The sequence below is a fragment of the Vicugna pacos genome, chromosome 18 (genome assembly GCF_048564905.1).
Source record: "Vicugna pacos chromosome 18, VicPac4, whole genome shotgun sequence".
Taxonomy (NCBI): domain Eukaryota; kingdom Metazoa; phylum Chordata; class Mammalia; order Artiodactyla; family Camelidae; genus Vicugna; species Vicugna pacos.
In genome coordinates this window covers 14,020,715-14,045,202 of record NC_133004.1, presented here as the reverse complement: position 1 = coordinate 14,045,202, position 24,488 = coordinate 14,020,715, and the positions used below count along the sequence as shown (strand labels likewise).

The 24,488-nt window shown below is 48.9% G+C and overlaps 1 protein-coding gene across 8 annotated transcripts in view; it reads left to right on the top strand.

Moving 5' to 3' along the window:
- Positions 1-24,488, top strand: part of CLEC16A (C-type lectin domain containing 16A) — a 195,423-nt gene that overhangs the window by 30,735 nt on the left and 140,200 nt on the right. For 6 of the 8 annotated variants that reach the window (XM_072942207.1, XM_072942203.1, XM_072942204.1 and 3 more), the window contains exons 9-10: positions 2,078-2,191; positions 16,536-16,767. In XM_072942207.1, coding sequence (XP_072798308.1) covers positions 2,078-2,191; positions 16,536-16,767 — 346 coding nt within the window. The remainder of the gene's footprint in view (positions 1-2,077; positions 2,192-16,535; positions 16,768-24,488) is intronic. The other 2 variants (XM_072942205.1, XM_072942206.1) reach the window with 1 other exon arrangement.

The following is a 24,488-nucleotide window of genomic DNA, read 5'->3' as shown; positions in this document are numbered from 1 at the left end:
CCCTGAGAACCCTTATTTCTCCTGTTTTCCTAGTGAAGGGCCAGGGGCTCAGGCACCTAATTACTTGTTTCAGTCTCTCACAAAAAGCATTGTCATGGGTGTCCCTCAGCTTGAGAGTAGAGCTCTTGTCCCACCGCATTTCCACATAGCTTTGTCAGAACGTTGCCTAAATGTGTGAAAACCTCGAATCAGGTATAAATCCCAGTCCTTGAGCTCTACATCAGAACATCCTTGCAAATGATTTTAGAAGCATCCATGTTAATTCGCTGTGACGGGGGATGCTGTCCAGCTGAAACTAAGCTACCACTCCCAACAAGGGTGTAATAGGGGCAGGCCGGCCCAGCTTTTCAAGTCTGGCCTGCGCACGGCTCCACGTACCCTGCAGTGACTGGTCTCCCCCACTCATCTGTCCGGACCCAGGAAGGAACGAACACCATGCATGTCCACAACAGCCTTTGTCAGGCGGGCCTTAGTAGGTGCCCACTGAGTGTGTGTGGCCTGAATCCGCTCATCCTCATGGTCACTAGCATCTGAATGCCGGCCACAGCCCCGAGCACGTGGACTCCTCTGATCATACTGTGCAGCCTACGATAGTCAGTGTCTCCCCAGTGTTTTTAAACAGGTGTCCTTTTTTTTTTTAAGTAGGTACTACATTTGGTTATTCTGCCTGTACCTTAAATCTGAATTGTATTTATAGTTCTGAACAGTATATCACCCTATTCAAACAGTATAATACAACATTTAGGGAAAATCTTCTTACCCCTGGCCCCCAGGCACCCAGTCCCACTCCTCAGGGGCAGCCAGTGTTTTAGTTTCTGCCTTTACTTTCTTTTTTTAGAATATACTTTTAATATACGTCTATATTTTAAGTTACAAAGTTTGAACAGGTGAAAACCAAGCTGCCTTTCTGCTTTTACTCAGTCTCCTGATTTCTGTCCCTGGAGACAACCATGGTTAACAGGGTTTTCCCACGTCCTTCCAGAGCTGTTCCCTGCCAGGGGCTCTCACCTGGCAGCAACTTCACCCCCTCCTCCCCCCGGGGATGTTTGGCATTGTCTGAAGACATTTCTGGTTGTCAAGACTTGGGGAGGGGGTGTGACTGGCATCTAGTGGGTGGAGGCCAGAGTCGCTGCCAAATAGCTTACAGTGCACACGACAGCCCCCCATAGCAAAGAAGAATCGCCCGACAGTCGTGCCAAGGTTCAGAAACCCTGTTCCACATATACATAAGCAATCACAAACGTGCACACACACCCTCTTATAGACAGACGGTAGATACATCCCAGCTTGCGCTGCGGTACCGGTGTTGCCTTCACAGTTTAAAACAAACCGGCAGGTGTGTCTGAGCCAGCCCTGCAAGGCAGTTTCGGATACCCTGATTCCTCAAGCCACTCCTCTGAACGTTGGGCAACAGGGTTGGGTGGCAGGGCCGTCCCAGACAGCCCCGCGCCTTCTGATTTTGCATCCTGGCACAACTCTTGTGCTGGCTCGTGTGGCTTTTCCTCCCCACAGTTTCCACGTCTCCCGACACAGCCCTGGAATTCTGGTGTGCTGAAACCCACTGTGAGGGTCAGCACTCACTCCAGGGATGGGATCTCTGCATGGCCGAACCTCTGCCAAGTCCTTGATTGGAACAAGACTCGCTGGCCCTCTTTTCCACATAATTTAAGTATTGGGCTGGGGCCTCCTGGTCTTATCGTAATCGAATTTGACACTGACATGCCTGTGGAGAGGAAGGAGCGTGCGGGTTTGGCGCTCCTTTCCCACATTGCTCCGCTGCAGCCGGATTTGGCTTCATCCAGCCGTGAGGGACAGTCTCGCTTTAATTCACTTCCTTCCGCTGAAGAGCAGCCAGCCAAACAGGCAGCAGTCTTGAGTGAAGGAGGGCCCAGCCCTAGAAGGAGAAAAGCGTAACCAGTTTCTCCCAAACGAGACCCATTCTTTGGATTTTGCATCACAGGGATTGCCGCTTAAACATGGGACTTAGGGAGCCCTGCCTAGTGGTTTCAGACTGAGGAGGAAGAGGTTGAAAGTCTGCACACTGTAACACAAATTCTGTTTTTCTTTTTCTTACCAGGTCTTCCTAATTATACATCACGCACCCCTGGTGAACTCGTTAGCTGAAGTCATTCTGAACGGTGATCTGTCTGAGACATACGCTAAGCCTGAACAGGATGTGCAGAGAAGCTGCGTAAGTCATTAGTGTTAGGACCATTTCTAGACCCTGATAAGAAGCCATGGTTCGTTTTGTTAATGTGTGTTTCTCTAAAACCAGAAATCAACATTTTACTTACACAGCACTGATGATGCATAAGCTGGTCTGGGACTCAGAGAACCTAATCAGAGTACTGACACGCATACCCAGAAAGTTCTGGGGTCGAGCACTAAGAGTGGACTTGACTGATCATATGTTATTGAACACGGGTTTGGACCATTCTGGGCCTCTGGTTGTATATCTGTGAGACACTGTTATTGGGTCAGGATGAGAAAATGCTTTGCCTCCAGCACAAATGTTTATGGAGACTGGACAGGGAACACCTGCGAATGACAGGGACCCTGTGAGACAGCAGTAGGGAGCAGTGGGGACTGTGACAAATTGGAGGGTGTACGTGTCCCTTGTTGAGCAGCTGCTGCTCCACCTGACCCTGAGGTTGTTCTGCAAGAGTATGGATGCAGTAGTGCCAGGTTCTCTCATGCTTCTGGACAAGCTGGAAAGCTGCATCTTTTTTTATTTTATCTTTTTAATTTTTTTTATTTATGAGGAGAGGTAATTAGGTTTATTTATATATTTATCTAATGGAAGTACTTACTGGGAATTGAACCCAGGACCTCATGCATGCTAGGCATGCGCGCTACCACCGAGCTATACCCTCCCCCCTGGAAAGCTGCATCTGAAGGCAAATACTCCCAAGTGTTAAACGATCGCCCAGCTGTGGCCTAAACAGAGTCTGTTTGCGGTTTGTGCATATTTGTGCCTTTTGTGCTCTGCTAGAAAGAAACCCCCAAGGACCAGTGTGATGACATCTCCCAAGGTTTTCCCCGCTTGGCCTTGTCTACATTGCCTGCCTTCCCTCCTACCATCCTGTTCACACATGCTGAGCTCCAGGCCACCTTGGTACTGGCCCAGCTTGCTTTTTCCCCCAGAGTAGCCTGTGTTTTCCCTCTGTACCTGTGTCCTTACCATACCGACCGCCTGGCAGGCCCTCGCTGCTGGTTCCTTCTCATCAGAGGTCTTACCTGTCGTTGGCTCTGCTGCAGCCTGGGTTCCATATATGGGTATGAGATGAGCTAGACAGAGGCTGTTTCATGAGGGCTGTGTCTCTGCAGCCGGGTTCTCAGGCAGTCAGCACACCGGTATGCGGACAGGGCTTGCCCTGGGGCCTTTGGCTCTGTTGTCATATCTGAGCATGTGGTGGAGTATGAGCCCGGAGTGTGAAAGGCCAGATCTGCACGGAGCACAATGACAAGAGTCTCCCGCCCTTCTGGTTTTTCCAGCGTACAGTGTCTTGGCCGGACCACTTTGCTCTTTGAAGAGAACATTAGAGCCTCTGAAAAGGTTTCCGGAAACCTTCTGTCCTTGATGGTGGTGGTGGTGTCAGTTCAGCTGAATTGAATGGGGCCTTTTCATGGCCCCTGTCCGGCCTATCCCTTCTGGATCGAGCATCGTGCTAGGTCTGGGGATATTCAAAATCCTAACTGGTCGCTGTCACACTGGGGCTTTACAGTCCAGCAGAGACAGACATTGCTAAAATACACAAACAAATGTGCTATCTGAAGTCTTGTAAGTGCTCCAAAGGGGAGGGGTAGTGTTGGCGAGAGGATTTAACCTAAGGTGACAGGGGTAACAAGTGCTCTACAGGAAAGACTTCCCTGGTGGTCCATGTTGTGACAACACACAGTCCAGAAAATGTGGAGCTGACTTAGTGTTTATGCAGCTGGAGATATTTCTTTGCAACTTTCTTAAACTCACTTTTGCTGAATGAATGCAAGTAATGGAATGCTGAGTCAGCAGAATCAGTGGGCGGGGGTGGGGGTGGGGGGCCCAGGGGGCTGCTGAGGACCTTGCCAGCTGGTGAGTCGCCTGGGGCAAGTCGTTTCACTCCATTTAGAAGACAGTGAGTGTAAGCCCCACTCTGGAGGGCTGTGGTGAGGATGGGGAGAAAATATATTTAAAGCGCCCATTAAGTGCACGATAGACGGCAGTCTGGCCCTCAGAGCTGTTTGACTTGGTCTTCACAGTGTTTAAAAGAAAATTTTACGAATTGCCAACTTTAAAATGTAGGAAGTTTCACAGAAAAGTCCCAGCATCAGGATTGTCTTGAAGATCCAGTCTGGGTTGTGCGGGAACCTTCTCAGAGGCCGCCCCCTTCGGGTGAGGCATGTGTTAGCCGTCAGATTTGCCCAGTCCCTGCCCAGCCCGCTGCTAACACACCACATTTATGTTACTAACAGGTTGAAATGTAGTGGGTCCTTTTGGACTTCATTTTGTCGCGTGATTTCCAGACCCCAAGATCGCTGCTAAGGCTTCATTGCAGAATGTCTACCCATAAGAGCCCTACTGCTGAAGTTAGACTTGATGTTCCAAGAGATGAACCCAGAGATTGTTGGGGTGCTTGGGTTTGCAGACTTTTTCCATTGAAATTGATCGGTGTACAGTTGCAGGAAATAATAGAGAGAGATCCGTCACCCTTTCCCTAGTTTTCCCCCAGTGGTGACATCTTGCAAGACTCTAGCACAATGTCACGAGCCGGATATTGACATTGACACATGGGGTTTCCAATTAGAGCAAAAGCAAATTGCAGGAAGTTCCTGGTGACCTCTCAGCTTAGGATACTCGCTTTAGTTGAACACCCTCCAATCAGAGGGAGCATTTAGGAGATCTGTTCTTTTTCCCAAGGACCTCCTCTTGGGATGAGTTCCTGCCTCCATTGTGATGGACACATAACCGCTCATGTGGAAGCCTGAACGAAAATGAGGTTCTTTTCAGTGTGGACGGAATTGCCAGCCCCAGTGAAAGTGTCAGCTTTCTACTTTCGGTTCTTGCCTTTCCCTGGGTGCAAAATCGAAGTCCGTTGTGATGACTGCAGTCGAAATTCGGGAAGGGTTTATCTCATTTGTGACTTGTTTGACAATAGTCCTGGTAAGATTTACCTTCCTTCCCTCTGAGCAAGAACAGTCTCCTATTGTTTCCTGCCTAACTCGGATGTGGTTTGATCATACTTGTTTTAAGTTTCTTGGTCTTTTTTAACCTACTTTCTCCTTCCCGTAATTTGTAGATAAGTTACTGGTATTGCTTCATTTTACCAGCAGACCTTTCACAAAACCAAACCAAAATTGAGGAGAGAGAAGCAGAGCGGAGAGCAGAGTTATTTGAAAAGTCTGTAATTTAGGGTTAAATTTAAAACACATCAGCATGGCTAGATAAATGTCTAATTGAAATTCATCTGTGCATTAAAATCATATGGTTCCTGCTAGGGGATAATTCTTGCTGTAATTCTAATGCAGAGCAGATAATGTTTCTCTTTGGGGGAAGTAGAGGAAGAGAACACTCATTCTGAAACTGCCAACATCTCATTACTTGTGCAAAATGAACGTATAGATTAGATTATGGGATATGCCTTGCTACCTGTAGGTACTTTTGTTTTTGAAGGGACTTTTTTCATCCTGGGTCTCTGTGGAATGGCTTCCTTCTTTTTTGCATTCATTCATTCATCCATTCCCTCAGCAGAGATCCACTGGTGCCCAGGAAAGACACCACCCCTGCCTCCACTGGGCTTCCCATCCCCTGCAAAGGCATAGCACTGTGTCTTGGAGACGCCCACATCACCTGTGCTGTCACGGGGCTGTCCGGAGATGCCTGGGGGCACTCACTGCAGGCATGAGTGACTCAGTGGGTGAACTGGTGACAAGGTCACGAGGGATCTTGTGATGTTCTTCAAGACTCTCAGAACAGAAGTAGCCTCAGAACCTGACTCTCACATGCCGCCTTCTCTCTGCTCAGGCGTGGGGATGGAGCGTCAGTGGGGATCGCTTTGGTGCTGTTCCACATTCCATCTCAAGACGCAGTCTGGTGGAGTGGACTCGGGAGCCAGGCTGCCGGGGCCCCTTGAATCCTGGCTCCTCGCCTTACTGGGTGTGTCCCCGGACAAGTTAGTCCACGTCTCCAGGCCCAAGGGTCCTCACCTCTCCAATTAGACTAACAACCATGGGTTTGCAGAGAGGATTACATGTTGTGTAAAGTGCTTATTCCAAAGCCTAGTGCACAGCAAGGCCTAAACGTCAGATGTTAGCATCATGATGACCTTAGTTTCTGAGGCTTCAGCATCACCCTGCATCCCCTTCTTGGGATGATTAACATAGAGGCACACGTAGTGCACCCCAAAGGGAGGTGCCTCATGACCAGGCGCAGGGCGCAGTGGTGACAGTAATGACAGCACCCATTGTAAACATCGCCATCTGGTGTCAGCAGGCTGGGCCTCTGTGTGCAGTCTGGGCCCCAGATTCCCTCTCTGAAAAGTGCAAGTGCTTAGCCAGCTAACGTGCATTCACACTTGGCTGTCTCTGAACTCGGAGTGGGGACTGAGAAATCTGGGGCAGAATAGGCTTATTTGCCTCAAAATGAGGACATCAGCCGTCTCTCTAGGGGCATCAGTTCAGCCAGTTGGGATGGTCTCTAGATGATTCTTGGGGGATCCAAAAGATTGGGCACACATATAGAATGTTAGCTGTTCACTCTCCGTGGGTCACCTGTCCTTCCTGGGAGCTGGACCCTCTGCTGGCAGAAGGCTCTGAGAGGACATGCCACGTGGAGCCAGCAGCTGAGAAAGTAGCAGCCTGGCTTCTCTGACTTGTGTATTTGTGGAAGCAGAGCGTTAATTGTTGGCTTGGGTCGCCTGGTCGCCACTGCACTGCTGTCTTTCCAGACCAGGCTTGAGTCAGACAGCAGCGGAGCCTCCCAAGTACTGAAGGCAGAACAGCCCCCTGCGCGGTTGGGGTTAGTGTTCCCCCACGTCTTTCAGTGACCCTGACCTTACTTGTGACCCCCAGGGTAATCAGTGCTGTTTCTGAAGTCGACATATTCTTCTTCCTGAAAGTCGTCATTAGCTTCTAGGAGAGGGTTGATAGTGAACGCTGAAGGAAAAGAATAGACATCAATCAAGGGCCTTAACCAGTTGCAATCATTCCCACAGAGAATGAGAAGTCATATGTGCCGTCCCTTTTTGCGGGGCTGCTGCGGTCTAGCCTGTAACCCCTCAACAGGCAGGATTACAGTTCCAAGGCGCCACCGCTGCCTACAGAGGACTGAGTGCAGCAGTGCGAGTTGCGGGTAAGGGTTTGACCGCATCAGAGAGAATCAGACGCAGCGTGTCCCACAAACCAAGCAGAGCATCGTGGTAGATGAGAGACCTCTTAGAAACCGTCATCTCTCCCTTTGTCCTGCACAGCTGTCCAGCACCATGGTGTGGAGGCTCATGGAGGAGTGGCCTGTGGCCAGGGCTGCGGGTGACTGACCCAAGGGGCCGGGGTGCTGGTCCTGGTCCAGTGAGCCGGAGAAGGGCCAGAGGTTCTCAGAATGGCCACAGGCCGGATGGGCCAACAGGGCAAAACAGTGGGCAACTCAGGAGTGGGGTTGGGGGTGGAGAAGTTTCTGTGACTCAGGCCTGAGCTGGCTTTTCTGTCTGCCTGGCAGCTTGGCACAGAACAGGTTGGGGCAGCCACCAGGCTGGAGACTGCTGCCGGGGGGGAGCCACGCCCCTGACTGAATGGAGACCTCTCCTAGTCTGCGTTTAGTCATTGGTGACTTTTTCCAGGTTTTGGCTAAAATCAGGAAAACCAAAGGTGGGGACAGAAAAAGAGGGCACCTGCCACTTCTGGTATCTGTGCCCTAGGGCTTTGTGAGTTCTCATCACAGCCAGGCCCCTTTGGGCATTGGAGTTTTCTAAGACTCTTGAGTCCCTTGAAGCTGAGTCATTATTACTTATTCATCTGTTCAACACACAGTTACCGAGTGTGCGCAAGGCACTGTTCTAGGCACTGGAGACACACCATGAACAAAATGAAGACCTCTGACCTCCAGAAGCTTCTCTTATAGTGAGGAGAGGCAGAGGGACAATAAAACTGTTAGTGAACATCAAAGCATGTCAGAAAATGAGGCGTGCACTAGAAGAGCAGCTGTAGTGAAGCTGAGAAGGAAGAGGGCTGTGCCAGGAGGCTTGGGAGGGTGCACTTCTCTATAGGGTGGCCTCATGGGGAAGGTGGCATTAGAGTATAGACTTGAAGGAAGTGAAGGAGCGAATCATGATATCTGGGGGAAGAGCATTTGGGCCGGAAAGAACAGCCAGTGCAAAGGCCCCGAGGCAGTAGTGTGCCTGGTGTGTCAGAGGAACAGCAAAGAGCAGTGTGGCAAGGTGGAGTGTAGTCAGGGATGAGGTTGGGGGAAGAGGGGATGGGAGTCTAAAGTAGGTGGTGCCTTTGGAGCCATTGGAGGACTCAAGAGTTTACACCAAGGGAAGTGGGAACATCCTAACCCTGGGATCTGGAAGGTTCTTGCAGTAAACTTGGCATGTCTTGAGATAATGAATCTTAACAGGGAAGCGAGCACCATATATCTAATGAGTAAGGAAATCCTTTCCTGGTCAGTGCCACAGTCCTCCAACTGGGATACTGGATTTTACTGCGGGGGTGCTTTGCCTGACGGGAGACAGCACGTGGATGAGAAAAGGGCCACTCCGGTCACTTCCCTCTGTCGTTGCTCTAGTGATTTAACAACAGTGGCTAGGTGGGAAGTGGTGTGCGTCACTTACTGCCTGACTGAGGACAGTCAGCGTGGCTGGTGGGCGTAACGCATCCCAGGGGCTGAATAGTGGGGTTGCCCCTGTGAATTCTGAGTCCTGGCTGGCCTGAGACTGACTGCCTGCTGACCACTTGCTGTGCTGGTCATAACCTTCCCTACCCCAGGGGACCCCTGGTAACTTCAAGCTGGGCACGGGGCAGATTCCTGAAAGCTTCATGAGCAGAGAAGGGGGGGAAAAAGCTGAAAAGGCTGTATTCACTCAGTCAGTATTGTTCTGGGTGACACTTGGGGTATGGACAGCCCTTCCCTAGCAGGAGCGACGCCCCCTCGCTCTCTCCCGCACCCCCCTCAGCCGCAGTCTTTGGGAAGCACCCACACATTCCAGACCAGTGCCGTGCTGGCCTCACAGGCTGCAGGATGAGCAAGACAGACAAGGTCCCTGTCCTGACACCCTGGTGGGAAACATGGTAAACAAGCACGTCAACGCAGGTTTAAGGTTTGGATCTGGAAAGAAATGGAAAACAGCTTCAGGAGATGACGGTGAGGGAAGTCCTCCCCGAGGAGGTGACGCTGGATTTGAGGACCAAAGGAAGGAAACTCTCCCTGATGAAAGTGGAAGGGTAGGGCGTTGGGGTGGTCAAGGCACAAAAAATGGCGAATCAGAGACCTCGATGGTTGTGAACTGGCTGTCTGGGATCGAGGAGAGGCCGGTAGGCAAGCAACGTACTGACTGGGTCAGTGCGAGTGGGGGACGCCTTCACTTTCCAGAAGAGGAGCACACTTGTTCCCCTCCTCGCTGTCTCATCTGAGGCTCCTGACAACCCAAAGAGTGAGACAGTATTATCATCACATTCTCTGCGTGAGGAAGCCAACGCTCACCTAACAGAGGTTAAGGGATCATTTTGTTGTCACCCAGTTGTGGGGGGTTGCAGGCCGTCAGCCCCAAATCCCCGTGCTGCTGCATTTCGTGCCCTTCTGCCACTATCCACAGTGATAGTCACTTGGTGCAGCGTGAGATGTAGGGTTCCGGACCGAACATTGCAGGTGACAAGAGTCACCACTGTTTCACAGTTCATTACCTTTTTTTTTTTTTTGAGAACAGAATGTAGTAAAACACTCCTTCTAAAGAAATGCCAACGAAATGCTTTGTCGCTGTTTAATGGAAGAATATAAGATATTTTATTTTGCAAGAGCATGGAACATGCCTTTTTAATCATACATGGCTTGGGATTAATACCTTGGGGATTCATTCATCCTGCAGGAATTCATTAGTTGTTGATCAAATGCCCGACACACCATCAGAGGGACGGACTAGGCGGTGCCGGGCATTGAGGGGGACAGAGAAGGTGACAGGGTGGGGAAGGCCAGGGGATGAGGCTGGTCTCACAGACCCAGCAGCACCCAGGGGGCAGCTTTCTAAGAAGTCCCAGCACCATCTTGACATGACCTGCTGGTTCCCGCAGTCGGAGCGTGAGGCCTCTGAGCTCTGAGACCGCTCCGATGCCAGATAAATGGGCGCTGCCTTGGGTTATGCCTCGGCCGCTGCCTCGCTCCCTGATAATTGGCCAATCGTGGGGAAGAGTGCCATGCTCCTCTTGTTAATGGAAGTGGCCTGTTACCTCTTCATGCTTCCCCCACCATGGGTTAGATCTTCCCTGTTCAGTTTGGCAGCAGTGCCCCGTTGTCTCGCTGACGTGGTCACAGTTGTGCTTTCTGGATGCGCGCATGTGCTCTGGCTCGGCAGCCCCACGTCACTCAGGGTTTGGCACGTAGCACGCATACCCATACATCACCCCGGAGCTTACGCCGCCTGATGTTTGCTTGCTGATCACCTCGTTCTGGAATGAGAATGGGCTTGCTCTGCAGCATTTATCCGCCTGGCTTCCCTTCATGGCCAGTTGCAGAGCTACGTGCTGCAGTGCCGTTGGTTACGGTGGGTATAAACCCGGGTCACTGTGACCCCCGTGACATTTGGAGCTCTGTGCACATGAAACGGAAATGGGAGATAATCACAGCCTGTGCTCGTCCATCACGCTCATCAAGTCAGAGGGCCACCTAGTGAGTGATGTGTAGACTGTCGCAGCGCTTTTGCTCCCCAGGCTGCCTTCTCCACCGCCCCTCCCCGCATCACCAAGTGGTACCAAGAAACCCTCTCAGCAGGTGCTATGTGCCGGGACAGGGTCACGCTGACGTCCCTTCTTAGGCCATGAGTGTCAATGAACTCCTTCACGAACAGCTGACGGGAAGCGCCACTTGGCCGGCCCAGAACCACCCCCTGACTTCCTTCCTGTGTGCCTGCTGCTACCTGGGAGCTTGAGCCAGGCACCTTGTGTCCCAGGGCACCACCGCTGTCACCACGCACACCAGCTCTAGGTGGCTCTGGCCTTGACAGAATTAAGGGTGACTGTCCAGAACTCTGAGCTGGCCTTCCTCTCCTCCTAAGTGTTGTGAACTGTTAATACTGAAAACTCGGATCAATCATTTCCTTCTCCACGAAGCCCTCCTAAGCTCCCCTCCCAACCCGCCCCCATCCTGGCTCACTTCCCCACTCCTTCCTCCGTGCCCTCAGTTTCCTTCGTCTCCTAGTGTCCGTGTGGGACACACAGCAGTATACCGCCGGCTCCTGGCTGCACTGTGAGCTCAGTGAAGGCCTGCCCTTGGCTTCCTCGCTCTTAGCCCAGTGTTGGTGCTTAGTCGGGGCTCAGTGAATGGTCAGCCCTCCGGCGACTGCAGTGAAGCCAGCTTCCCGAGTTGTCTAATTTGCCCCTAGCTCATATTTAGGGCACTGTGACGATCTGAATTTACTGGAAACCTTCTAGGTTAACAGTTTTTTTTAAATTGAGAGGTAACATAAATGAAGTGCATAAAAGTGCAGTGATCTTCACTGTACTGCTTGATGGCTTCGTACACATGGTTACATTACTGTGTACAGGTGTCCCCACTTTTCAGAAGTTTGCTTTAAGCCACGTCTCTATTATAGAAGACATTTTTACAGAAGGCTGAAAGAAATCCAAAGAGGTTTTTCACTTTGACGAAAAAAACTTGGAAAGTGAGAACAGTGCACAGCGCAGGTGCTGCCACCGCGGTGACAGGGACAGTGCGAACCCCGAGCAGCGGGAGCGGGGCCGCCAAACCCCTTCCCTGGAACCACACTCAGCACCTCAGCATCACGTCCCGTAGCTCTGAACTGTGTCTGTGAACATCTGTGCTTTATCTCCATTCATTCTGTGCATCTCTGAGCAAGCCATGTCCTAAGGTGACTGCTTCTCTGCTTCACACCCTTCAGGTTCACAGGAGGTTTCGTAGGAACGCTCTACTTTCAGATCACAGGGGAAGCTTGTAATTCAGGTCAAGACAGAAAACATCTCTGGCATCTTGTGTTCCAGGGCACCACCACTCCTGCTCAGTCTGCAACCAGTTCCTCCCCCACTCCTCCCCCCAGCTAATCACCATTCTCACTTTTAGGGGTGCTTTTTTAAAAGTTTTTTTTTTAATGTCAAATACTTGTAACAAACAACACTTACAGTGGATTAACCATTTTTAAATGTATAGTTCAGTGATATTAGATATGTTCTTTAAAGATTTTTTTACATTTAATGGCACTGGTAATACTTTCTTGGGGTAAAACAATTGAATGATATAGAAGCAACTAGAGTAGAAAGTGAAAGTTCCCCAACCTCAGTATCTTTCTCAAAAGGAACCACTGTTCTCAGTTTGTGTATCCTTCCAGGCCTTGCTCTGTGTACCGTCATGCAAATGCCTATCAACGCAGGAAAACATGATGTATATGTACATGTTTTAAGTCAATGGTTTTGTTTTTTAACCATGAACGGAATCCTTGATTGATCGATTGGTCTTTCTTATGCAGTCTGTGTCAGGATTTTTCTAAGGGGGCACACCCAGACCTAACAGAGGACATTGTGTTTGACCTCTGTGGCATCAGCAATGCTGGGCTTGCATGTTTGCATCCTTCCTCCTGAACCCCTGCTCCTGACACCTCTCGCAGTCCTTGCAGAACCTTTTCTCAGACCCTGCCACCCTTGAAAGGCCTTAGTTATCGCTGACCCCTGGGGGGAGTCACCTTCTCGAGTATGTAACTTTGAAGCCAGGCGCAAAGGTTGGAGGCATGAAGGCTGATGGACGGTGTCCTTAACCAGCAGGTGGGGGCAGACACTCTAGGGAGTACTTAGACCCCTAGACCACCCCTGAAAACACACTGCTGTACTGCAGCTGGCTCTGACCCCAGAAGCCAGGCTGCCTAAACGTCCAGCCACAGAGCCCAAGGCTCCCCTCCTGCATCCCCGACTCGGGTGCCTGGCAGAGTCTCTGGAGGCAACAAGGAGGGCCCCGCACCTCCACTCTCCCCTTGCAGCTCAGGCTCCGGATCCCTGGGGGGGTGAGCCCTTAGGGAAACCCAAGCCTGCGGCGTTTGGGAAACTAGACCTTATTTGCAGGATTCTTTTCTCTGAGGCGTGCGTGAGGTGCTTTCTTTATAAAAAGATAAACCCAAAGGCCTTCTGATTTTTGACTCTGAAGTGGGTTTTCCCGTTTCTTCTGGTTGGTTCCATCCTGCTAGCTCTTCCACTAAGTTTGGCTCCTGAGGGTGTTAGGCCCCTTTCTCCATCCACCCTCTCTTTTCTTCTGTTTTCTTCTTCTTCTCTCTGTCACGTTGGATGTAGTATGGATGGGACAGGCCACTAGGCAGCAGTCCATCAAGGCCTGCCCTGCTCCAGGCACCTGGTTTAGTGTCAGGAGCACAGCGGGGTATAAGATGGCACTGCCCGCGGGGGCTTTCCGTCTGGAGCATCCGGGGTTGGCCAGTGTAACACAGAGATTCCGGGGGAGCCGGCAGCCGGGAGGCAGGAATGATAACGAGTCCCTGCCCACATTTCCCAGCCACGCCCTGTCAGCAACTCCATGGTAACTATGGGATTTTTGTTGTTGTTGTTGTTAGTATTTTTTTTTAAATAAGACTTTTTAAATATAGAAGAAAAAAGGGGGGAAATAAACATCATAATTCCAATATCCAAATGATCCCTGTTGAATTTTTTGAGAAGTTTATATGCATATACAATAAGAAATTTCAAACGGAGGAAAGGTATAGAAGTGAAAATCTCTTAAGTGCACTTTTGGGGGTGTGCACACATAGTACCACCTGCCTTTTTTCCTTCCCCAGACATGAAATGCTAATATATCCTTGTGCAGCTTTCCAGGAAAAGTTGTGTTTACACCATCATAAGGCTTTACCCCAAAGGGTCCCAGCTTTGTTCCTTGTCCTTCCTTTTTTATCATGGTACTGTTTCTGCATCAGTATATCTAGGTCTAAAAAGACCCCAGTCTTTTTAACATCTACGTGGATTCCCGCTCTATGGACAGACCATAATTACCTAACCACTCCCCTATTGATGGACATTTAGGTTATTTCCAGCTATTTACTGGGTAGGTTGCATTTTAAAGGTTTGAAATTTCCCTAGTAAGCATGCCTTCTCTGCCTCCCTCCCTAACACCTGATCATTGACAAAAGAATAGCCCTTGGAAAGTTTTTAAATTCATTTTCACAGCTGAGTTTTTCTTTTCTTTTCTTTCTTTCTCTCTCTCTCTCTCTCATGTATGCAGGGAAGGGAAGGTAGCTGTCTATATATTGGATGCTTCCTATATCACCAGGCTCTGAAGGAACTTTCTACCCATGATTTTGTTTAGCTCTAGGAGGCCAGAATTACTTCTCCCATGTTTTAGACAAGAGGCTGGAAGCTCTGAGAGGCCCCACAGCTCATGTAGGGTCCGGCTGGGCTTCACACCACTCTGACCAGCCCTGGACCTCATGCGTTGCTTCACTTCCCTTACTACTGCCAGTTGTTCTGTGTGTCTGAGTCCATGCAGAGCTCAGGGAGAGGTTTCTACATCCATCCATGTGAATTTCTACTCATAGCTTCTAACCAGTGGTGTGCTCTGTGTTTGGTCTCAGTTTTCTGTTCCTGAAAGCTTTGACTGCATGTGGCATGCTCCAAAATTCCCTGGAAGTAAGTGGTGATCAGAGGAAGCAGTCACTTCATCTTGAGGCCCCAATTTACCGGGTTTGGGTCCTTCAGGAGAGGATGAGGCGGGCGTCTGGGGCTGCGTTCAATCACACAGCATCCTAAGTGGGCCCTGATGGATGCTGTCTGTCAAGTGCTGCAAGCTCAGAATGCTCTCATCTCTGGGCTCTTGGTTGTCGGCATCTGTAATGCACTATCTGGGTTTCCTGGACAGTAGAAGCTCGTCTCAATTTAGCTGTCATTTTTGTGGATGAATAATCCAAAGGAGGTAAATAAAAATTAATGTTTGGATTTGGATGCTAATTTAGCTTTCAATTAGGTTTTGTTTTGAGTGTTATTGAAATTAATCTGTGTTCCTTGAGCGCATTTCACTTATTGGCAAGGTCCGGTAGCCCCCAGAATATAATTGGCGGTTGTATGGGGTAAATTCAGAAGATGGATAGACTGTATCAAGATAATGGAAAAGTTTCCTTTAAAACTTTCCTTTTCAAAGACAAAATGATGTCTGAACGTCATCTGGACCCTGGAAAGAGAAAAATACTTCAATCAGAATCCTACCTCAAACAAATCAGGAATAGTTTTGTTTTGTTTTTGTTTTTGTTTTGTCTTTGCTTCTTTCTAAACCTGATTCGTTTGCACGTACATGCTTTTCAGAGAGTACCAAACATGAAACTGAGTTTGAGCTCCCGGTGAAACACTGATATTTTAGGAAGAGCTTGGCCTTTGGGATTGGGCAAGTTTCGATTCAAATTCTGACTGCAGCTCAGTAGCTGTGTGGCATTGGGCATGTCACTTAACCCTTCTGAATCTCACTTTCCTGTCTGTAAAATGGGACAGATAATCCCTATAGCTCATGGTTGCTCTAAGAACTGAGATACAGCCATGTTTTCCACAATGTGGGATATGAACGCACGGGCCTTTCTCATTTCTCTTAGGCTTCTGACTTTTTAGGGAAAAACGTTTTCCTTAGGGGCAGGCTTCTTTTGGGGATGAGCTTTAGAACTCATTGCCAATACTTGCCAGGCTCCCCTTCTAAAGAGAGCCAGCATTTGGTTACACCCAATACACCTTGCTTTTTCTTTTCTGTTTTTTATTTTTATAATAGCAAGATACGCTGGTGTTCCATTTCCATAGTGATATACAGTTCCTTTTAAAATAAGTGTATTTAAACTAGAGGTTTAGCCAGCACATCAGTGTGCTGTGGTTAAGATGTAAATTGTGTAGATGATAAGTGGTTTTGAATCCCAGCTCTGCCACCTCCTGGCTCTGTGACCTTGGGCAGGTCATTTAACATCTCTGAGTCTCGGTCTCATCACGTGTACAGTGAGCGTAACAGCAGTACTATCTTGTGGGGGTTTTGTAAACTTTAAGTGAGTTAATATAGTCAGAGCCCTTAGAACAGCATCTGGTGCGTAGAAAGTACCATAAAAGCATTAATCAGAAGTGTGTTTTTGACCTTTGGGAAGCACAGAGCTGGTACTGGTAAAGTGTAGATGACTTAGGACCGTGGGCAATAAATAGTAGCTGGTGCTGTTGTTTAGATTATAATAATGATGATGTTCATAACAGTTACAGTAATCAACTAGGGGTAGCATTTGTTGTTTTGGACAGGAATTTCTTGGGGCAGAAACTCTCGGGCAGCTTAATAGGATGCAGCGTGAGTCCAGCGCTCAAATCTGCCTGTTGTCTTGGTTCGACTTTCCTAGGCCAAGCCCAGCATTCGGTGCTTCATTAAACCCACCGAGACGCTAGAGCGGTCCCTTGAGATGAACAAGCACAAGGGCAAGAGGCGGGTGCAAAAGAGACCCAACTACAAAAACGTTGGGGAGGAAGAGGACGAGGAGAAAGGGCCCGCCGAGGATGCCCAAGAAGACGCCGAGAAGGCTAAAGGTACAGAGGGTGGTTCAAAAGGCACCAAGACGAGTGGGGAGAGTGAAGGTGAGTGCGCCTGCAAACGCCGACCTGCGAGCCAGGCTGTCCTGTGTGTGGTCCCCTGTGTGTCAGTGGGTGCACCTGTCGTTCCGGACCCCAGTGTACCTCACTCTGCACAACCAGCGGTTCGGAGGCAGCTGTGGGCAGCTCCGGTACAAGGCCTGCCCTTGTCGGATGGGTGTCCTGGAGCACGGTCCTCTCCTTTTAACAGAGGTCCGTGCTTCCGTTTCCCCAGCTGTAAAAAGAGGATAACACGTAGAATTCACTTTGTTTTTAAGAGACCTAGACGGGTTAACACGTGTATCCTGCTGGGGACAGGGCCTGGCCCACGGCGTAAGGCTCTGCTGCTGCTGCCGCCTGTCCTGCTGTTACTATTATTATTATCATCATCTCGATCATTATTGCTGGTCTTATTACTCCCGATAACCTGGGATTAAGATCTTCGACAGAAGTCATCCTTTCCAGTGCATTGCAGGAAGAAGAATGCCCATGCTTAATGAAATGATATGCTTTTAAAAATGAGATTATGGTTTGTTGGAATCAAATGGTCAAATATAATCCCCTGGATTCTGACATTAAGATTTTTTCCAAGTCCTGACTGTGTTTAGAGTGAGGTGCACTTGTGTTTGGTGCACATGTGCTCAGTAAACAGAATCACTGTGTCCTCTTTTTGCCCCTGTCGGGGGTGATTCTGGTTTGCTTTCCACCCTCCTCTCATTTAAATGCTAGCACCTCCTCCATCTGGAGAGCGTTGTCCTCTGTGGAATGAAGCACGCTTAAACTGTCCAGTCGCTTGTGTCATGGGCTGGGCTCGCAGCCACACAGATGGGGTCACTGGCCATGGCCCCAGGCACTCGGTGGAGGAGGTGATGGGGCGCAGGTGGGGTGGGGGCTCTGCTCGTGAAGGCGAACTCCCACCTCGCCTCCTGGGACAGACCCAGGTGCTCCTCAGCTCCCGGCTGTGGGCTGCTGGGGGTGTGGGGAGCATTTCCTGCAAGCCGTCCTCCTGGGTCCTGGGCTAGCAGTGGCTGCTCTGAAGCCAGCTCCCCAGCCCATCAGCCTGGACTGTGAGTCCAGGGCATCTGAAGCTGGAAAATGGAGCGGCTCAATAAATCAGTGACTGGAAACTCGTATGTTTTGGGGAGTTTGCTGCAATTATGTAGCCGAAACCCACCCCTTCCCCCACCCCGCCAGCCCTGTTCTGATTTTCTTGGCACTTCTCAGTGAATGTCACCATCACATTTCGATAAGTAAAACTGAAGTGTCTCCCTGGTGCCACCGGCTCATTTTGAGGCTGAGATCTCCAGCATGCTTTTATTTCTGTTCAAAGTGCGCAGTAAGCATTTTGGTTTAGGAATTGCTGTTTGGCTTGGGAAACCTTTGCCAACAGATACCACTGGTGGGGAGGTGAGGGGCAAACACAAGGTAAGCCATACTTGTTTGCTTATTTGGATCATTTTGGTTTTTTTTTTTTTTCTAACTTGGTAGAAAATTGCCTGCTTAAACCCTAGATTTAGCTGCCCTGTAGCCACATAGTGGAGAAAATGGACAACTTCACCCCATTTTGTACACTGCGTTCTTGTCAATTTTGTTTTGGAAAGATGCTACCTCTTTTGTTCCAGCCCTTTTAAGGGCTGCTCTCTAACCAGGCCGGGGCCATGACTAACCATGGTGTGGACAGGGGCAGGCTTGGCCTCAAACACACAATCAAATGACTCAGCCAGGCAGCCCAGTCCTGGCGCATGGGGGCTGCAGTGCCCAGACTGCCGTCCCAGCTTCCTGTTAGGATTGGGGCGAGGACTCACGACAGGCTGATCCCACCTGCCGCACGTGGGGGGCAAGGGGAGAGATGGGCGGATACTCACCTGACTTGTGCCAGACAGGGCCCAGCAGTTTCCATGGAGGCTTTCTTGGACAGTCGATAATGACTTCAGGGCTCGGTTGAGCATGGCTCTCCACAACCCCCTCGGCATCTTAGCACCCTCCTGTTTTCTCAGGCGCTCACTAATCTTCCCGCCCGGCTCACCATAAATCAGTACAACTTTCAGGCCCGTCCAGCAGAGAGATGCCTAACTGGGCATCAGGAGCTGTATTCTGGGGCTTTTTGAATCGTTTGTTTGATCTCTTAGATATTCTCTTGTTTGAAGGTACGGCTGGTGGGTGTCCTCTCCCTCGGCTGTATCTGTGTTTGGGCATAAATTCCTGTGACCAGGAAGGGTGTCAGGCACATTTCCTCATTCAGTTTCAACCCAGAGAACAGTGTAGATGGGGGAGGTGCCTAGGAGAAGGGAGAGCTGCCTTGCAATCCTGCCTTGACAGCTAGGCTTACTGTGTGCCTTGGATGGTCTCCTCAAGCTCTGGACCTCATTTTCCTCATCTGGAAATTGTGACTATAGATGTAATTCATGTAATGACCTTTTTTTTTTTTTAAATAAGGATATGTTAAGTATTCGTGCAGTTGCAAAATTTAGAAATTCAACTCAGGCTGACTTAAGCAAAAAAGACAGTTATTGTTCACGTAATTGGGAGGCTGGACATAGGGGCACGGATGACCACTGGCAGTGCCAGACTCACACCCTGCCAGTTTACTGCCAAGTGGAGAGGAAGCTGCTCCTTCCCCCCTGGCTGCAGTGAAGTCTGGGGGCCAGTGATGCTTGTTGGTGAGAATGGGCCTGGCTTGCCCAGCCCTATAGAGGGATGTTCTGTGCTGATTGGCCGGGCCTGGGTTATGCATCTACCCTAAGGTGACTCCCTTAGTAAGAAATGAGGTACGTTCATCAGAAGAAGGGGATGTAAATGTCGGGTCAGCAGAAACAGCAGATGCTCCATTAGGAAGCCACGCTATTTCTGTTTACGCCTCAATTTTCCTTAGGGCTGTCTTCTCTCTTTCTGTTTTGAGGTGAATATGTGGCCATTTTCTCCAAATTATTCCTTCCCTAGCCTGCTTCTTGCATTGTCCCTAAATCTCGGGGCTTGTTGATAGCCTGGTGATTCTTGTGTAAAGAGATGCTGGCACCAGCTCCTCCCTGCATCCCCTGGTACCCCCATTTTAGTGCTGAAATCTTTACTGAAAAAGGCAGCACGAAGCACAGAAGTGAAAAGGCATGTGGTCACAAGTCACAATTCTGCCATGACCTGATTTGAATGTGGTATTAACTTGTTTTTTTCTACAAACGCAACACCCAGAATTCACACCTCCTCCACATTTAAGCCCAGACAAGGAAGTTGTGTGAAATGATTGTGCACCCCTGGACCCTCCACTTCCATCCCCGGTTTGCAAAGAAATGTTCCCTGCCTCAGGTCCCAAGTAATGGGCAGCTCATTCTGAAACCAAGAAAATCACAGGGCTCCTAATTTTTCAGGAGCTGAATACTGAAAGGAAGACCAGGGACGCCCTGGCCCCTCTGGCCAGAGGAGTGTTCACCCAGATGCACGTTCATGTCCTATCCTGCTTTCCAGTCTGAGAGGGTGGTCGCCTCTTTTTGGATTCACTTAGAACGGTTACTTGGTGATCCTGGGAAAGTCATCGCCCTTCCTGTGCTTCTCCACCGATAGAGGGGCCTGTGTGAAGCCCGGCCATTAGGGTGTCAGAAATGAGAACATCAGTGCCTCAGCATTTAGCATGTGACCCGTGAGCACTGGGTAGGAGCCCTGGCAAGTCGGAGGGCAGAGCGGGGAGCCTGGAAAGGGTGCTTGAGCTTGGCTGTGGGGATTTGTCCTTGGGCACGCTGGCAAGTTTCTGTGGGGCCTGTTTCTCTGTTAATTTCTATAATGAATAGTGAGGTGGGTAGTGTGTGTGTGTGAGAGAGAGAGAGAGAGAGAGAGAAGAGAGAGGGAGGCGGAGAAGGATGGGTTGGCTGGTAGAGAGATGTAGGAGCATCAGCTTTTCCAATGGGCTTAACTAATATGAAGAGAAGGATTAGAGGTCAGTTTAGACAAATCCTCTGCAAAGCAACTTCCCAGAAAAATGTTCTGAATTCAATCTCATGCTATCCAGTAAACAATAATTAGAAAACAAACGAAAGGGTACCCCAAATACTCAGTGTATTCACATCCTGTCATTGCCAGGCACTGATTGAATCTTGAAATTCTGCTCCAAAGCCAGCCAGTAGCATGCGGTTTTTCCCCTATTTCCTAGGTAACCAGCAAGGGCATCTTTCTCCTCCTTCCCTTAACCTCCTCTTTAAGGCTTTCTCATGATCCCCGTCTTCTCTGTTCGTTGTCTGTCCTTGCCGTGATTACTGGACGGTAGAACACAGAGGGCAACTGAGAAAATCCTTGAATTTCTCAGTCAAAGACTGTCGGGAGGTCATGCCCGCCACTTCCCCGAAAAGCACTTCATTTACCAAATATTAATCAGATGAGAATGTACATCATCCCGGGCAAGTTGATGAATTATTGCCGTTATTTAAAAAAGTCAAGAGTGTCAGAGTGCTGGGGGAGCTCATGGACTTGGCCAGAATTGTCATATCCAGGGACAGAAGTTGATGTCCTTGGGTGGCAAGGGTCCTCAGGCCTCTCCTGTGCACTCACATCGTGTGCAGCCATCCCCACCTCCCGGCCCCAGAACTCTTCATCCTCCCAAACTGAACCTGTGCCCCTGAAACAACTGCACTGATGCTCGTTTACACGACAGAGCGGACGGGCAGTGCCGGGCGAGGAGCCCGCGGGCAGCTGGGGCCAGAGGCCTCCCTCCTGATCTCTCTGTGCCTCAGTTTCCGTTCCAGAAAATGCAGAGACTGCAGTCGATCAGCATCGCCCCAGCTGTGAGGTATGGAGATGGCTTTGGGTGGGACACAGAGGGCCTTAAAGACCATGGTGAGAGGATTCTTGCCAAGAGCTCAGCTCCAGGGAGCCTCGTGGTTGGTGTGTGCATCCGACACCTTGTCACATTCCCCAGTCTCCCCCATTTCCGTGCACACGACAGGCCTCAGCACCTTTTCATTTATTTGTTGTGTGTGTTTTCGCAATTACTTTCTAATTCTGTTGGCTTTATGCTTATAGAAGTAATTTCTAAAAATGTTTAATTTGAAAATGATTTCAAATTTATAGAAAGTGAAACAAAAACAAAAAAAGTATAAAGAACATCTGTTTACTCTTTATCTGCTTTCTCCTTTTAACGTCTTATACCCCCTTTGCTTTCTTACTTGCATATTCTTTCTCTCTCCACACGTCCACACTCTCTCTCTTTCTCTGTCTTTCTCTCTCTCTCTCTCTCACAGACATTCCTACTCTCTCACACTTTTTTTTTCTGGGTAGGGTACACCCATCATGCCCCTTCCCTCCTAAATTCTTCAGCCTGCATTTGCTAAGCACAGGGCATCTCTGTTGTGACCACAGCACAGTTACCAGCTTCACCATAGTTTCCTCTGTCCATGTTCCAGTTTATCCGTTGGCCTAATGGCGCCCTTTGCAGCATACTTCCTCCTTGCAGTATAAAAACTGGGCCAGACTCAAATCGTGCCCTGAATCACCATGTCTCTTTAGCCCCCTTCCTCTGGACATTTCCACAGTCTGTCTTTCTCTTTTACAACTTTGACATTTTTGAAGACTACAGAACCTCTCCCTCCTTTGTTTTAGTAAAACATTCTTCATTCTGCCTTTGATGTTTCTTTGTGATTAAATTGAGGCGATGCATTCTTGACTGAAATATGGCCTAGGTGACATGTCCTTCCGTGGGTGTCACATGTGGAGGCACATAACATCCTTCTGTCCCTCATGGGCGATGTTAATTTTGGCCACCTGGTCAAGGTACGGCCCAGTTTCTCCACTGTATCATTCCTTTCTCTTTTCTTTGAAACTGATTAGCAATCCATGGGGAAACACTTTGAGATAATGCCGATATTCTGTGCCGCATTAAAACTCTTGCCTGATCCCGTCTTTACCAGGATGGTGGTAGAATGTTGGTTTTCCAATGTCTCCGTGTTTAAAAGTCAGTCCTCAGTATTCCACTATAAGCAAGACTCCTCCGTTCTTCCCATTCATTTATTTATCCGTCTGTCTATTCTTGGCACAGAATCATGGATTCTGGTTTTTTAGTGGTTTATATTTCATTACTGTAATGAATTTGATGCTCAGATTGTCCCAGATTTGGTCCTTGGGAACCCTTTCAGACTGGCTACGTCCTTGTGATATCCCCCGTCATTTTTTAAGCAGTCCTTACACTTTCTGTCATAACAAGGTTCGTTTCCCACCTACTCTGCCTCCCTTGGGGTTAGTCATTTCTCTGAAAAGCCCTGGTTCCTTTCAGTGGGCAGCAGTACTAGAGGCCAAGATCTGAGCACTAGCTGTGCTCATCACCACATGAGATGTCTTACTTTTGGGCCCTTTCGGTGGACAGAGCTAGAAAATATATGCATGTAAAAGTACGCATTACCAATATCTCCAATTCCAATGAATTCCCAGAGAGTTCTTTCTTGCCTTCCTTCTCCCACTCTAGATTTGTATGTTTCTTTGATAGCGAGAGCTGTGGCTCCCACTGACATCAAAACATTTAGTATTTGCTCAGTCCTGTAATACGTCTTTAAAAGTTTCAGAATCGTTTATTGTATGATAAAGAATTCAAGGTCATTTGCAGTTCCCCGCCCCCACCCCCAAGTATTTTGCCTGTATCCAAACTGAGCATACAGAGTCGAGTATTGTGTTCATGGACTGTTTGAATTCGTCTACTCTTCCTTTCTTTTCCCCCTTCAGGGTACGTGTGGTATTCATTTGAAATATATTTTAGCCCTTTTTTTTTTTTTAAAGTTTAGGATTCTCCCTTCCCATTCATATTGATTTAATTTCTTTAAAAAAAATAATTTGGAATGTTAACAGACTCAAACTATTCAAAAGGGTTTGTACAGAGAAGCGTCCTTCCCTCCCATATTCCTTCCATCCTGTTCCCCCGCCTCTTATACATAACTAACATTGTTTTCTGGACTAGCCCTGCTGTGTTTCTTTGTGTAAAAGGAAGCAGATGTATGTATGCTTTCTCATTTTCCCTTCTTTCTTACACACGGCGTATAGCCCACGGTATATGCTGTTTGGCACTTTGCTCTCTTCACTTAGCACTGTCTCCGGAAATAAGTCCGTATCAGTTCCCAGCGATCTTCCTCATTCCTTTCTACAGCTGCACTGTGTGTGTACCATAGTTTATTCAACCAATCTTTATGCTTGGACATTTAGGTAGTTTCCAATATTTTGCAATTACAAATAATACCACAGTGAATACCCTTGTGGGTGTGCATTTTCATATCATAGGAGGTGTATCTTCCAGATAAATTCCTGTAAGTGGGTTTGCTCAGTTGAAGGGTATAGGAATGATTTATTTTTAAGTTTTCTTTTAAAATGTATTTAAGTAAAAAAAAAAGGTTCAAATAAAATGATTAAATAAATAACAAATAGTGGAGGCAACCCACAGACACGGCAGAAACTGTAAAGGCAGGCAAATGGGTGAATTTGGGCTAGGGTGTTGCTGCAGTCCCCTTCAGATTCCAAAACAGAAACCTCGTCTAGGTGGGGGCTCATGGTGTAATAACTGAGGTTCAGATGGCGCCCCCTGGGGATTCATCATCAGAGCCTGGGTCCTTGCTTCAGTGACCATCAGTGGAAATCTGTGTCCATGTGAGCCCACTGACGTGCTCTCCCTGGTGGCAGCATGGTGTGTGCACCCTGGGAGGGGATCTAGGCCGCACCAAGGCAGGCATGGTGCCAGAAGGGAGATGTGGCAGTGGGGGCCCTGAAGG